Source organism: Cnephaeus nilssonii (assembly GCF_951640355.1).
Source record: "Cnephaeus nilssonii genome assembly, chromosome: 3".
NCBI classification, from domain to species: Eukaryota; Metazoa; Chordata; class Mammalia; order Chiroptera; family Vespertilionidae; genus Cnephaeus; species Cnephaeus nilssonii.
In genome coordinates this window covers 896,064-910,537 of record NC_137074.1, presented here as the reverse complement: position 1 = coordinate 910,537, position 14,474 = coordinate 896,064, and the positions used below count along the sequence as shown (strand labels likewise).

The 14,474-nt window shown below is 65.1% G+C and overlaps 1 protein-coding gene across 1 annotated transcript in view; it reads left to right on the top strand.

Moving 5' to 3' along the window:
- Nucleotides 1-14,474, top strand: part of TIAM1 (TIAM Rac1 associated GEF 1) — a gene marked incomplete at its 3' end in the record, with an annotated part of 73,415 nt that overhangs the window by 35,514 nt on the left and 23,427 nt on the right. The window contains exons 6-12 of the mRNA XM_079767249.1: nucleotides 1,746-1,970; nucleotides 3,363-3,548; nucleotides 6,863-7,009; nucleotides 7,167-7,241; nucleotides 8,392-8,562; nucleotides 10,109-10,213; nucleotides 14,017-14,098. Of these exons, the coding sequence (XP_079623375.1) occupies nucleotides 1,746-1,970; nucleotides 3,363-3,548; nucleotides 6,863-7,009; nucleotides 7,167-7,241; nucleotides 8,392-8,562; nucleotides 10,109-10,213; nucleotides 14,017-14,098 (991 nt within the window). The remainder of the gene's footprint in view (nucleotides 1-1,745; nucleotides 1,971-3,362; nucleotides 3,549-6,862; nucleotides 7,010-7,166; nucleotides 7,242-8,391; nucleotides 8,563-10,108; nucleotides 10,214-14,016; nucleotides 14,099-14,474) is intronic.

Sequence of the window (14,474 nt, the reverse complement as noted above, 5' to 3'; positions counted from 1 at the left end):
TTGTCCCGTTGGGTTAAGGCGCTCTTTCTGGCGCCGTTTGCCGCATCCCTTTGCGTCTGTGTTCTTTCCCAGAGTCTAGAGCAGCGATTCGCAGCCTCTTTCATCTCCGGCCGTCAGCTAATTATCAAAATTCTGAGGCACACCAACAGCTATGTTACTTTTCTGCCGATCTGATAAAAAAAAAAAAAAGGTACCATTTCGATTCACTCACACCAGACGGCTCTTGTGTTGGCCGTTGTCGTGTTTTTATTTGACAACCGAAGGGGGAGAGGCAGTGCCCGGACGGAACACCGGCTGCTGCGTGGCGCCCGCACTCCTGGGCGCCGTGGACCCTCTGGTCTGAAGCACGTCTGCTGTTTGCACGCAGCTCCTGTGCCTCCTGCCGTCATGTAGGCGTCCAGTCCGCTCACCAGGAGTGAGTTCCATCTCCTCCTCCCGGCCCCCGGCCCCCGGCCCCCCGGCCCCCCATGCACCCACCTTGCCTGGAGCAGCCTGCCTCTCCCTCCTCTGCAAGGCGGAGGTCAGTTCCCGCATTTCCCGGAAACCACAGCGCCCGCGGAGTCATCGGGAGCTCGTGGGGGGCCAGACCCTCCGCCTCAGCTCCTGGTCGACCAGGCGGCTCCTTTCCAGCCTCAACCGAGGAGGCGTTCCAACCCCCCACGCTCAGCGCGCTCGGTGCCGCGTGGACTGTCGGCTCTGGCCGTTTCCCGTCTAGGGCGCGTTGAGATCCCCTGGGACCCTAGTCGGACCCTCCCTGGTGCCCTGTCCCTGTAGCTTCACCTGCAGACGTGACGGGCGGAGGCGGGGCCTTTGTTCTCCGTTGGCTTAGCGTTGACTTAGTCGACCGCCAGCGCCGCCAGCTGCCTCTCGCCAGACCCTCGGAAACGTCCGCCTTTGGTTTTGGCATCGCTTCCTGTGGCGAAGGGTCCCCTCCAGGATGTGGGCGCAGAGTCCCAGGTAAACGTTTTTATCCGCGAGAATCCGCCTCACCCCGGGCAGCCTGTCCGTGCCACGCTGTCGCCGTCTCTGCAGTCAGTGCGGGAAACACACGCTACGAGCCGTGGCCCCCGAGCTGAGCCGGACATTTGTGTCCGAGAGGACCTCGGGCGCCCCCGGGAAACCACCCATGAGGTGCACGGTCAGCGAGCCCCGAGGGGGAGCGGACAGGCCGGTGAACACGCTGGCACCTCACAGGACACGCCTGCGTGGGTGCGTGCGGAGTCCCGGCTGTTAGAAGCACAGCGCCGACCGCGGCGTGGCCAGGCTAGGTTTCCGTGTGTGATTCGTGTGCTGTTACGTGTCATCCAAACACGGTGCGACTCGCCCCGCTGGCTCTATTTTTACAGCATTTACATTTGCGTTAAGTCACTCTGAGCACAGAGTTTTAAAGAATTCAATGAACTCTTAACACGTGTAGTGAGGTTCTCTCTTTCCTTACCGCTCCCCAGCCTCCCTGCCCCAGGGTAACGAGGCTCAGCTGGTCTAACGGGGTGTTTGTGTTTAGTTCCTTTTACCCGCATTTCTCGTGAGCACACTTACGCTGTTTCTCACCTGACGTTAGACACTGCCTCCTGACCTCCTGCTGGATGGGCTGATGCTGGGCTGCAGATACACAGATGCTCCTCCCTCATCCTTCGCATCGTTATGTGAAAACTCAGGATGAGCTCCATTTGGGACTGGCCCGTTGGGAAGTGCCGCTTCGATAGCCTAAGAGGTGTCTGTTTCCCCGTCCCCCTCCCCCGCAGACCACCAGCCAGACGGAGCTGGAGAACTGGATCACCGCCATCCACTCGGCCTGCTCGGCCGCGGTCGCCAGGCACCACCACAAGGAGGACACGCTCCGCCTCCTCAAGTCGGAAATCAAGAAGCTGGAGCAGAAGATCGACATGGACGAGAAGATGAAGAAAATGGGCGAGATGCAGCTGTCCTCCGTCACTGACTCCAAGAAGAAGAAGACAATCCTAGATCAGGTGATCGCTCTCCCTCTAGACTCACACTCTCCTGGGTCAGGTGATCGCTCTCCTGGGTCAGGTGATCGCCCTCCTGGATCAGGTGATCGCCCTCCTGGATCAGGGGATCGCCCTCCTGGGTCAGGTGATCACTCTCCTGGCTCAGGTGATCACTCTCCTGGGTCAGGTGACCCCTCTTCTAGGTCAGGTGATCGCTCTCCTGGGTCAGGTGATCGCCCTCCTGGGTCAGGTGATCGCCCTCCTGGGTCAGGTGATCGCCCTCCTGGGTCAGGTGATCACTCTCCGTCTAGACTTGGTGGAATCCTGAGGTCTTGAGTGGCTCTCGGCTCCCTCCTCTGCCTGCCTGTGGCCACCACCCAGCTGCTCAGTTCCTTACCGTGACGGGCAGTTTCCTCGCTGTTGCTCATGGTCGATTGTCAGGAGCTGACGGAGCAGCGTCACGCGGGAAGGAGGCTGAGATGGGACGAAGCCGTCCTGGGTGTGTGCTGGGCGTCTGGCCTTGGGAGGTCTGCACCTCGTCTCCACATTATCGGGTGGACGGGCTCAGCGGTGGGGTCCACTCTGGACTCCTCAATAAACTTAGGATTCTAGATTTAGGGGGTGTGGAGTGCGTTTTTTCTTTTTAAATATATTTTTATTGATTTCAGAGAGGAAGGGAGAGGGAGAGAGAGAAACATCAGTGGTGAGAGAGAATCATTGATCAGCTGCCTTCTGCACGCCCCACACTGGGATCGAGCCCACAACCCGGGCCTGTGCCCTGACCGGAGTCGAACCTGTGACCTCCTGGTTCCTGGGTTGACACTCAACCCGTGAGCAAAAGCTCCCGCCTCCAGTCTTACGCTGACATGATCCTATTGAAATGTCACATCAGCTTTAGGGGGCAGGTCTTATTTTGCCCTAAACCACAAGGGCTTCTGTGGTCTACCCTCGGGGCCTGTGTACCCAGGATCTGGGTCAGCCCCATCCCAGTTCCCACACCCACCTGGTCCTCTCCACCACCCGCCTGTGCCCACACGGCTGGGGGATTCGCTCTGCTCTTCAGCTCACCCCCTTTTCCTCGTCTCCCCGTCTCCTGGGAGAAGCCAGCCCTGTAAGTCACCCAATTCCCAGGGCTGAACCCCGTTTTCACTTCCTCCCGGTTTGTGCCCCGAGCGGCGCGGAGGCCCCTGTACCGCTGCAAACGTGAGCCCCACCCGGGGCACAGGGCCTCGTGGCGTGTTTCCGTGTGACTTACTGAATTCACGCCACGTCTTGGCAGAGACCCTGCCGGCTGTGAACGCAGGGCCCCTCTGTGCACCCCTAGGATGGACGCCGGGGCTGGGGCGGGGGTGACGCCGGTGCAGGATGGAGCCTGACGCTGGCTTCCCGCCCTCCCGCCCCGCGTCCCCGCAGATCTTCGTGTGGGAGCAGAACCTCGAGCAGTTCCAGGTGGACCTGTTCCGTTACCGCTGCTACCTGGCCAGCCTGCAGGGCGGCGAGCTGCCCAACCCCAAGCGGCTGCTCGCCTTCGCCAGCCGCCCCTCCAAGGTGGCCATGGGGCGCCTGGGCATCTTCTCCGTGTCGTCCTTCCACGCCCTGGTGAGCAGCCGCGGCGCCGGGAGCCGTTCGCCTGGACGGTCGGTGGGAGGGGCTGTGTCAGCGCGTGGGAGTGGGCCGCGTGGTTCTGACAGCCTCTCCGGTTCTGACAGCCTCCCTGGTTCTGACAGCCTCCCTGGTTCTGACAGCCTCACTGGTTCTGACAGCCTCTGGTTCTGACAGCCACTGGTTCTGACAGCCCCTGGTTCTGACAGCCTCTCTGGTTCTGACAGCCTCTCTGGTTCTGACAGCCTCTCTGGTTCTGACAGCCTCCCTGGTTCTGACAGCCTCCCTGGTTCTGACAGCCTCCGGTTCTGACAGCCTCTCTGGTTCTGACAGCCTCCCTGGTTCTGACAGCCTCCGGTTCTGACAGCCTCCCTGGTTCTGACAGCCTCCCTGGTTCTGACAGCCTCTCTGGTTCTGACAGCCTCTGGTTCTGACAGCCTCTGGTTCTGACAGCCTCTGGTTCTGACAGCTTCTCTGGTTCTGACAGCTTCTCTGGTTCTGACAGCCTCTGGTTCTGACAGCCTCTGGTTCTGACAGCCTCCCTGGTTCTGACAGCCTCCCTGGTTCTGACAGCCTCTCTGGTTCTGACAGCCTCTGGTTCTGACAGCCTCTGGTTCTGACAGCCTCTCTGGTTCTGACAGCCTCTGGTTCTGACAGCTTCTCTGGTTCTGACAGCCTCTCTGGTTCTGACAGCCCCTCTGGTTCTGACAGCCTCTGGTTCTGACAGCCTCTCTGGTTCTGACAGCCTCTGGTTCTGACAGCTTCTCTGGTTCTGACAGCCTCTCTGGTTCTGACAGCCTCCCTGGTTCTGACAGCCTCCCTGGTTCTGACAGCCTCTCTGGTTCTGACAGCCTCTGGTTCTGACAGCCTCTGGTTCTGACAGCCTCTCTGGTTCTGACAGCCTCTGGTTCTGACAGCTTCTCTGGTTCTGACAGCCTCTCTGGTTCTGACAGCCCCTCTGGTTCTGACAGCCTCTGGTTCTGACAGCCTCTCTGGTTCTGACAGCCTCTGGTTCTGACAGCTTCTCTGGTTCTGACAGCCCCTCTGGTTCTGACAGCCTCCCTGGTTCTGACAGCCTCCGGTTCTGACAGCCTCTGACAGCCTCTCTGGTTCTGACAGCCTCTGGTTCTGACAGCCTCTGGTTCTGACAGCCTCCGGTTCTGACAGCCTCCGGTTCTGACAGCCTCTGGTTCTGACAGCCTCACTGGTTCTGACAGCCCCTCTGGTTCTGACAGCCTCTGGTTCTGACAGCCTCTGGTTCTGACAGCCTCCCTGGTTCTGACAGCCTCTCTGGTCTGACAGCCTCCGGTTCTGACAGCCTCTGGTTCTGACAGCCTCTCTGGTTCTGACAGCCTCTCTGGTCTGACAGCCTCCGGTTCTGACAGCCTCTGGTTCTGACAGCCTCTGGTTCTGACAGCCTCTCTGGTTCTGACAGCCTCCCTGGTTCTGACAGCCTCCGGTTCTGACAGCCTCTGGTTCTGACAGCCTCCGGTTCTGACAGCCTCTGGTTCTGACAGCCTCTGGTTCTGACAGCCTCCGGTTCTGACAGCCTCTCTGGTTCTGACAGCCTCCCTGGTTCTGACAGCCTCCGGTTCTGACAGCCTCTGGTTCTGACAGCCTCCGGTTCTGACAGCCTCTCTGGTTCTGACAGCCCCTCTGTTCTGACAGCCTCCGGTTCTGACAGCCTCCGGTTCTGACAGCCTCTGGTTCTGACAGCCTCCCTGGTTCTGACAGCCTCTGGTTCTGACAGCCTCTCTGGTTCTGACAGCCTCTGGTTCTGACAGCCTCTCCGGTTCTGACAGCCTCTCCGGTTCTGACAGCCTCTCCGGTTCTGACAGCCTCTCCGGTTCTGACAGCCTCCGGTTCTGACAGCCTCTGGTTCTGACAGCCTCTGGTTCTGACAGCCTCCCTGGGGCAGGTCTTCCCTGAGAGGCCCCGCTCGCCCTCCACGGGCTGGGTCGTGCCGAGAAGACGCGGGCAGTGTCTTAGGGGACCTCCGTGGCCGTGTTTGCTGGTAACCTTTAGCCCAAGGCGTATGTCTGCGTTTTCTGTGAATCCTCACCGGAGGACATTTTCCCATTGATTTTTAGAGCGCGTGGAAGGGCGGGGGAGAGGCACAGAGAGTGACGTCGATGCGAGAGAGACACGTCGATTGGTCGCCTCCTGCACGCGCCCGCCCCCGCGGGATGTGCCCTCAACTGGAATTGAACCGGTGGCCCTTCAGTCCACGGGCCGACACTATCCACTGGGCCAAACGGGCAGGGCCCAAGGACATTTTTTGTGTGTTTTTAAAAAATCCGTTTTTATTGATCTCAGAGAGGAAGGGAGAGGGAGAGAGCGAAACATCCATGATGAGAGAGAATCATGGATCAGCTGCCTCCTGCACGCCCCACAGTGGGGATCGAACCCGCAACCCGGGCATGTGCCCTGACCGGGAATCGCACTGTGACCTCCTGGTTCAAAGGTCAAAGCTAAACCACTGAGCCACACCAGCCAGGCCCAAATACATATTTTTTTACCTTAACCTTATGGAGACGGTAAGTGGAGACATCATACACCTCTCTCTCTCTCTCTCTCTCTCTCTCTCTCTCTCTCTCTTTCACACACACACACACACACGTGTGTGTGTGCACATGGGCAAAGTCACACGTATGTACTGGGCGCAGATCTCCTCGGGGGTTCCGCGTGTTCCCGTCGTCAGTGGCTGATGAAAACGGCGTCTTCCCTCCGACATTCTTGCCTGGGCTGCTGGCACCTTGCACACAGCTCACTGGGGTTTAGTTTCCTTTTTTACTTTTAAACGAAACACAGCTTTCATTGTCCTTCCACTGAGCGGGGGGCACGCAGGCAGCGAGGGGGGCTTCGCCCCGGTGGCCCCGGCTCTCCCGTCCCCGGTCTCCTCCCAGAGGCTCCTCCGACCCCCTTCCCGCGGACCCTGCGGGGCGGGGGCGGCGGGTCCAGGGGAACCCGCTCCGATCCCTGGAAGCGCAGACCTTCCGCTTCCTCCCTGAGCCCAGGTCACAGGTCCACGCGGGGCCCCTGAGGGCCGGAGGGGCGGTGCTGGGACGGGGCAGGTGTCCGGCGGGAAGAGGCGTGTGGAGTCGGAGAAGGCCGAGCAGAAGGGACGGTGCGCTGGGATCTCCCTGGACTCGCGGGAACCCACGCGCTGCTCCGTGCCTGTGCTCCTGTGGTCTGTGCTCCTGTGGTCTGTGCTCCTGTGGTCTGTGCTCCTGTGGTCTGTGCTTCTGTGGTCTGTGCTTCTGCTCCCTGTCTGTGCTGACCCGCTGTCCGCCGCCCTCCCGCGCCCGCAGGTGGCCGCCCGCACCGCCGAGATGGGCGTGAGGCGGCGCACGCAGGCCATGTCCCGCTCCACCAGCAAGCGCCGGAGCCGCTTCTCCTCGCTCTGGGGCCTGGACACCACCTCCAAGAAGAAGCAGGGGCACCCCAGCATCAACCAGGTGGGCTGGCGGGGGGCAGGTCGTCGCCGTTGGGGGTCCCCCCTCCCGGTCCCTCCCCCAGGCCCGCCCCCTCTGGCCAGCCCCGCCCCTCCCGCCAGCCCCGCCCCCTCCCGGCCCCGCCCCGCCCCGCCCGGCTCTCACGCCCCTGTGGCTGCAGGTGTTCGGCGAGGGCCCCGACGCCGTCAAGCAGGCCTTGGAGGAGGTCTTCGACGACGCCGTCCCCGATGGCAAGGTAACGGCGTCTGTCCCGTGGGCCCCGCCCGGCGCCATCGGTTCTTTAAAGCCGGTCGCAGGCCCCGGAGCCCGCGTTTCGGGGTTCAGCGTGGCCCCGGGAGGCCTCCTGCGGGGAGTGGCTCAGGGCTCCATCCAGTCCGGAGGGAGCCGGAGGCCGGAGCGGAGGCCGTGCCCTTGTGAACCGTGTTCCGGGCGTCGGTGAGGGGTGCCCCTCCCCCCGTGGGGGCTCGTGCGGCCCCTCTAGGTGCCGAGGACCCTGCCGAGCAGGTTCGTAAACGGCGCTGGCCTCCCGGACGGGACGCGCATCCGGCTGGAGCGTCACGGCTCCTCCCCGCGGCGCGGGTTCGGGGCGCGGGTTCGGGGTGGGGGTTCGGGGGGGGGGGGCCTCCGACCGGAGGGTTAGAGCCCCGGCTGTTCTCGGGCCCCTTTCCAGCCTCTGCGTCCGTGGACCCCGAGCTTTTAGAGCCATGGCGAGCCGCCGCCGCTCGGTGGGGGTGCGGCGCCCCGGTTCTCAGCCTCAGAGTCTGGGAGAGCTTGAGCGCGGGGTGTCCTGAGCCCCAGGCAGGGAGGTAGGGGGGGAGACGGCGGCCGCCTCCGGAGGCCCCCCCACGCGTCCTCGCACTCACCCCGAGGTGCTGCCCTCCCCGGGAAGGCGGCGGCCGGCCCCCAGGTCGGGCCGGAGCCCTCGTGGAGCACAGAGGAAGCTGCTCCTGCCACGCGGCCGGCCTCCCCGTTCCCCCAGGCTCCTCGCCCTCGCAGCCGGTGGGCCTCTTGCCCGGCTCTGCGCGGAGCTTGACGTGGTTGATGGGAGGACCAATGGCTGAGCTGAGCCAGTGGATGGGTTAGGCTCCCTCCTCCCTCCTCCCTCCTTTCTTTCTCCTTCCTCCCTAGGTTCCTTATACGTTTCCCAGCCTCCCATTCCTGCATGCCCGCCTGGGGTGTCCTGGGCCAGGGTGAGGTCTGAGGACCACCCCCCCCCCCCCCCAGCAGCGCTCCTTTCTCGTACTTCTTCCCCCCAGGCACCCCCTGTCCTGCCCCCAGCCGCCGCCTCTGCACCCGGCCCTTCTCGGGACTAGGAGGCCCTGTGCCCTGGGGTCGGAGGTCACTGTGCCCACGGCGGCCGCCCGGCTGACGGCTCCCCGTTGCAGGTGGAGAAGGAGATGGCCCTGCCCAGCGCCCACCAGGAGAACCCCGACTGCGACATGTGGGTCCACGAGTACTTCACGCCGTCCTGGTTCTGCCTGCCCGACAACCGGACCGTGCTGACGGTCGTGCGGCCCGGGGACTCCGCGCGGGACACACTGGAGGGCGTCTGCAAGGTGAGGCCCTGGGGCGTCCTGGGGAGCAGAGGCTCGGGGTCACCCCCACGTGGCGATGCCGGCAGGCGGGGCTCCCGGCGGGGCGGTGCGAGCTGCAGGAGCCCTCCCCTTTGTGTGGCCCGGGCTCTTTCCAGCAGCTTCCGTGGCTGTGTGAGCTGTAAGCGCCCTGCTCGCTGCCCACGTCCGTAGAGGATTGGGTCGGGGTCACGGCGACGTGAGCCCCTTTTGCAGACTCGGGGAAGCCCGGAGGCCTGGCCCGCGTGCTCCGGCAGTGTGTGTCGCGGGCGGTGCCTGACCTGCTCCTGGCCAGTCCCTGCTGCCGCGGGCAGGGGGCACCTTCCTGCCGAGGCCCCTGGGGAGTGACAGCTTCGTCCTCAGGCCGGACACGGCTGACCCCCCGACCGCCAGCTCATCGGTTTCCCCTCAGCCCCGAGGGCGCGGTGGCTCCGTCCCACGGGCTGGGACCTGGTGTCCACGGGCCCTCCCCAGGTCGCGGGCCCGGCGCCCCCTCGGTGAGGCCCCCTCGGTGAGGCCCCCTCAGTGAGGCCCCCTCGGTGAGGCCCCTCGGTGAGCCCCCTCAGTGAGGCCCCCTCGGTGAGGCCCCTATGTGAGGCCCCCCCGGTGAGCCCCCTCGGTGAGCCCCCTCGGTGAGGCCCCCTCAGTGAGGCCCCTCGGTGAGCCCCCCCGGTGAGCCCCCTCGGTGAGCCCCCTCGGTGAGGCCCCCTCAGTGAGGCCCCCTCGGTGAGGCCCCTCGGTGAGCCCCCCTCGGTGAGCCCCCTCGGTGAGGCCCCCTCAGTGAGGCCCCCTCGGTGAGGCCCCTATGTGAGGCCCCTCGGTGAGGCCCCCTCGGTGAGGCCCCTCAGTGAGGCCCCCTCGGTGAGGCCCCCTCGGTGAGCTCCCTCGGTGAGGCCCCCTCGGTGAGGCCCCTCGGTGAGGCCCCTCGGTGAGCCCCCCTCGGTGAGGCCCCCTCGGTGAGGCCCCTCGGTGAGCCCCCTCGGTGAGGCTGCCCTGGGTGAGGCCCCCTCGGTGAGCCCCCTCGGTGAGCCCCCTCGGTGAGGCCCCTCGGTGAGGCCGCCCTGGGTGTCTCAGGCAGCCTGGCGGGCGTGTCCCGAGCGTCCACTGATGGCGACCACAGGCTTCCCAGCGGATGGTTCCCGTTCGCCAGGACCCCACGCGGTTTCCCGTCTCGTTCCCTCCCCCGCGGCGGGAAGCAGACGGGGGAGGGGGGCACCTGTCTCCCTCTGACCCGGAATTTCTCGAGGACGGGCCGGCGTGGCCCTCGCAGCTTCCCGCTCCGAGGCCAAGGCCGTGCTCGCTTCCCGCCCCGCACGCGCCTCCTCGAGTTGTCTCCGGTCGGTGAGTGCACCGCACGGAGCCACGGAGCCACGGAGCGCAGCCCGTGTTCAGTGAGACGAGCTGGAGTCTGGGTTCAGCTGCCAAGCGTTCGGGCCGGTGGACACGGTCATCCCGGGATCCGGACGCCGTGTCCCCCGGAAACCGCCCCGCCTTCCCCCTGACCGTCTCTCCTTTTCCTCCGTCCGCGCAGACGCACCAGCTGGACCCGGCCGCGCACTACCTGCGGCTGCGGTTCCTCGTGGAGGACAGACTGCAGGTCTACGTGCCGCAGCCCGAGGAGGACCTGTACGAGCTGGTAGGCCGCCGCCGCCCCCAGGCCCTCCGCGGGGGGCGGGAACCCCACGGGCGCTCGCGTGGGTGGTGGCCGGTGAGGGGGAGCGGGTTCGGCACTGAAGGCCCTCGTTCGGTCGCCCTCCGGGTCCCCGCCTCTCCTCGGGGTGCAGCGCCCCCGGCCGTGCAGGGAGCATGTGCCCGGGCGCCGACGGGCCCAGATCGCGGGTTCGCGGTCCCGCCCTCCCTGCCGCTCGCCAGGCTTGGCTCCCAGGTGGCGACGCAGACCCGCTGGCTCTGACTCCGTTTCTGGGTGACTGTCTCCCCGCGCGCTGGAGCCCACGGCCGCGTCCTGTCGCGGGGAAAGCTGCCGCGTAATTCCGTGTCCCAGCCTCTCGTGGTGACGCTGAGACAGATCCGGGCGCACCTGGTCGGCGCGTCTTTGTCTGGAGTCTGTCCCACAGCGGGTCTCGTTTCGGCTCTAATTACGTGGCGTCGGCAGAACACACGGTGGTGATGTTCTCGGGTTTCTCAGCGTGGGAGTAACGGTTCACACAGTAGGTGCTCAGTAAGTGGTTGTCACAGTAATGAGACTGACGGTTCCTTCTTGTCGGCCAAGCGATGGGGTTTCAGTCCCCGGAGAGGAATGCGGGAGCCGGGCGCTCCCCTCTACGTGCCGTTCCTGGGGCCTCGGGCTGCGGGCGTGGACGTGCTCCTGGTGACCGGCCCCATGGGGGGGGGGGTCCCCGCAGGGAGCAGAGCTGAGAACCGGCGCCCGGGCTCCCTCTGCAAGGGGGGGCGTGTTCAGTCAACGCCTTGGACGCCTGCTTAATGCGTGGAACTCCCGCTCCCGCCCGTCGTCAGCGAGTGCGTCCGCCCGGTGGATGCGGCCACGGAACAGCCTTCGGACGGTTTACGTTTCATCAGGGCGTCTTATGTCACCGCTGCGGTCCCGGGGCCGAGCGTGGTGTGAGGAAGCGGGGCTCGGCCGGTGCCCCTAAAGGAATTGCTGAGATAAACACACCCCAGTCCCACCTGGGGGCACACGGAAGGGACGCGTGCCCATGGGCCGCGGGAAGCCAGGGCTGGCGCGACGGCGACACGCTGCCCCCCAGGGGAGGAGCCTGGCGGGGGAGCTGAAAAGTAAACCTAAGGCCCAGAATAAGGCGGATGCACAGGCTTTAGTTGCATGTTCTGTGGTGTTCTGGAATGTTCCGGAATGTTCCGGAATGTTCCGGAATGGTCACAAACTCTGTTACTTGGTCTTTATAGTTCTGGTGACCGTGCTATTTGAACTAGAGATTAGTATTATGACAGGTCTTCCTAACTCCGGGACTTACCTGTGTACGTACGTTTCGGAAGTATAACCACAAACCCCACCGCGTGTGCCCTTCGCACACTGCGTTTGGGGGAGTGGCGTTGAATTGGGGTGTCCAGCGATCGGCTGTGCGGTCAGTTCCTCGTCCCCCCCCCCCCCCCAGCTCCCTGCACTCACCGCCCGTCAGGTGCCCCAGAAGAGGCGGAGAGGAACGGCACCCTCCTCCTTCCCGAACGGTGACCGTGCCGCGGAGCCGGGCGAGTCCAGCCGACCCCGAGGCTGCCGCTTAGTGCCCGGCACGGCCGATGGTGCTTAAAAACCCTCTGTTTTTATCGTTATTTACTTTTCCACGCCATCGCCCCAGGCCCTCTTCCACCCGCCCGGCCGAGCCGCTGGCGCTGATGTGTTTGGAGCTTTTGTCGTTGGTTTGGAAACGGCCGTGGCTGCACCGAGGGGCCGTGCCCTTTGCTTTGGCGCCTGGGGGGCACTTCCGTGCCGTGGAGAGAACTCTGCCGGGCGGGGGAGGCCTGGGTTCAGCCCCCCTGCCCCTCCCGGCTCTGACACAAGGCAAGAGAACCCTCTCTCTGCCGGGGTGCTCTGCCCGCTGTGAAGGGGGGGCCCGTCCTATAGGGGTGCTCTCTCCGCTGAGAAGGGGGGGCCCGTCCTATAGGGGTGCTCTCCCCGCTGTGAAAGGGGGGCCTGTCCTATAGGGGTGCTCTCTCCGCTGTGAAAGGGGGGGCCTGTCCTATGGGGGTGCTCTCCCCGCTGTGAAAGGGGGGGCCTGTCCTGTAGGGGAGCTCTCCCCGCTGTGAAGGGGGGGCCCCGTCCTATAGGGGTGCTCTCTTCGCTGTGAAAGGGGGGGCCTGTCCTATGGGGGTGCTCTCCCCGCTGTGAAGGGGGGGCCTGTCCTATAGGGGTGCTCTCTTCGCTGTGAAAGGGGGGGCCTGTCCTATGGGGGTGCTCTCCCCGCTGTGAAAGGGGGGCCCCGTCCTATAGGGGTGCTCTCTCCGCTGTGAAGGGGGGGCCCCGTCCTATAGGGGTGCTCTCTTCGCTGTGAAAGGGGGGGCCTGTCCTATGGGGGTGCTCTCCCCGCTGTGAAAGGGGGGCCCCGTCCTATAGGGGTGCTCTCCCCGCTGTGAAGGGGGGGCCTGTCCTATAGGGGAGCTCTCTCCGCTGTGAAGGGGGGGCCTGTCCTATAGGGGTGCTCTCCCCGCTGTGAAGGGGGGGCCTGTCCTATAGGGGTGCTCTCCCCGCTGTGAAGGGGGGGCCTGTCCTATAGGGGAGCTCTCTCCGCTGTGAAGGGGGGGCCTGTCCTATAGGGGTGCTCTCCCCGCTGTGAAGGGGGGGCCTGTCCTATAGGGGTGCTCTCCCCGCTGTGAAAGGGGGGGCCTGTCCTATGGGGGTGCTCTCCCCGCTGTGAAAGGGGGGCCCCGTCCTATAGGGGTGCTCTCTCCGCTGTGAAGGGGGGGCCCGTCCTATAGGGGTGCTCTCCCCGCTGTGAAGGGGGGGCCTGTCCTATAGGGGTGCTCTCCCCGCTGTGAAGGGGGCCCTGTGGTACTGGGAGGGAGTGAAGGCTCAGGTCAGGGCCGGACGAGGAAGTTGCTGTCGGTGGCGATGACGTCGCAGACACAGGAGAACAGACGACCAGTTCATTGACGTAAAACCTCTGACGCGCGAGCTCCACGCTCCTCTCCTCTCCTCCTGGCTTCCTCGTCCGGGAGCGCTGGTCACAGTTCACACCACGCTTCCTGGCCACATGTAATCCAGGGGCTGCGAGAGGGGTCCCCTCTGTACGGGTGTGCCCCCAAACGTGCGCACGGTGACCGCGGCCGTCGGCTTTGCCAGCGCGGTGTGCTTCACGAGCTCGGCCGGCACAGCGGCTCGGTGTGCGGCGCTGGGGACGCCCTGTGTGATGGTCGTCTGCTCCGGCTGTAATCCGTCCGCCTGTCTGTCCTGCCATGAGCTTCGGGGCCGTTCGCACGTGCATGGAGGGACAGGAGCACCGAGACCTCCGGCCGCGTGGCCCACGCAGGATCGGGTGGCCTCGGCCTGGCCTGGTCACGTGGTTAGATGCTCATTGAACTCCCTGGTTCTTCCCGAGGGGCCTGGCCAGTCACATTGTGGGAGTGCCCGGGCTCGGCATGGGAGTGACCGCTCTGTCCCCGTGGGTGCGCATCGCCACGCCTGGCTCCTGCCACGCCCAGCTCCCGCCACGCCCGGCTCCCGTCACGCCCAGCCCCCACAGCACGCCCGGCTCCCGCCACGCCCAGCCCCCACGGCACGCCCGGCTCCCGCCCCACGGCTCCTGAGCCGGTCATTGCTTGCCGTGCCGGCGGGTTTCCGATGGTTCGATGGGAATGCGGCTCAGTGCGGGGAAGGGGAGGCGAGCGACAGGTTGCTGCCTGGGCGCGGGAGGGGCTCGGCGAGCGCCCGGGGTGGGCGAGAAGAAAGACTGAAAGTGCGGCGGCCCCACGCGCCATGCTAACGGCCCTGACGCCCTGTCGTTGCAGCTGTACCAGGAGGTTGAGATCTGCCCCAAGGCCACGCGGAGCCTGCAGGTGGAGAAGTCGGATGCGGCCGGCGACAGCTATGGTGCGTGCCCGTCCCCGCCGTCTCCGGTGACTCCCTCGTGGGAGCCCTTCCCCGGTGAACGTGGGCTTGGTCACCGTCGGGTACAATGCCTGGGGGCCGGGTCAGGCCACAGCCCGTCTGGGTTCTGGGCTCGGCAAGGCAGCCACACGGGGAAAAGGAGGAATCTCTGCCTGAACCTCTCACACTCACGGACTCACGGCGAGGCCCACGCACAGGACGTGGTCGTGGCCACGGCGGCGGTTTACCCCGGATTCTGCACAGGTTCTGGCAGATAAGAGACAGTGCTCTCCACTGAGGTGCAGGCAGGGACCCCGTGTCAGGTCTGACTCGTGGATAAAGTGGTTTTATGTGAGTGGGGCTTCTCGAACCCCCACCC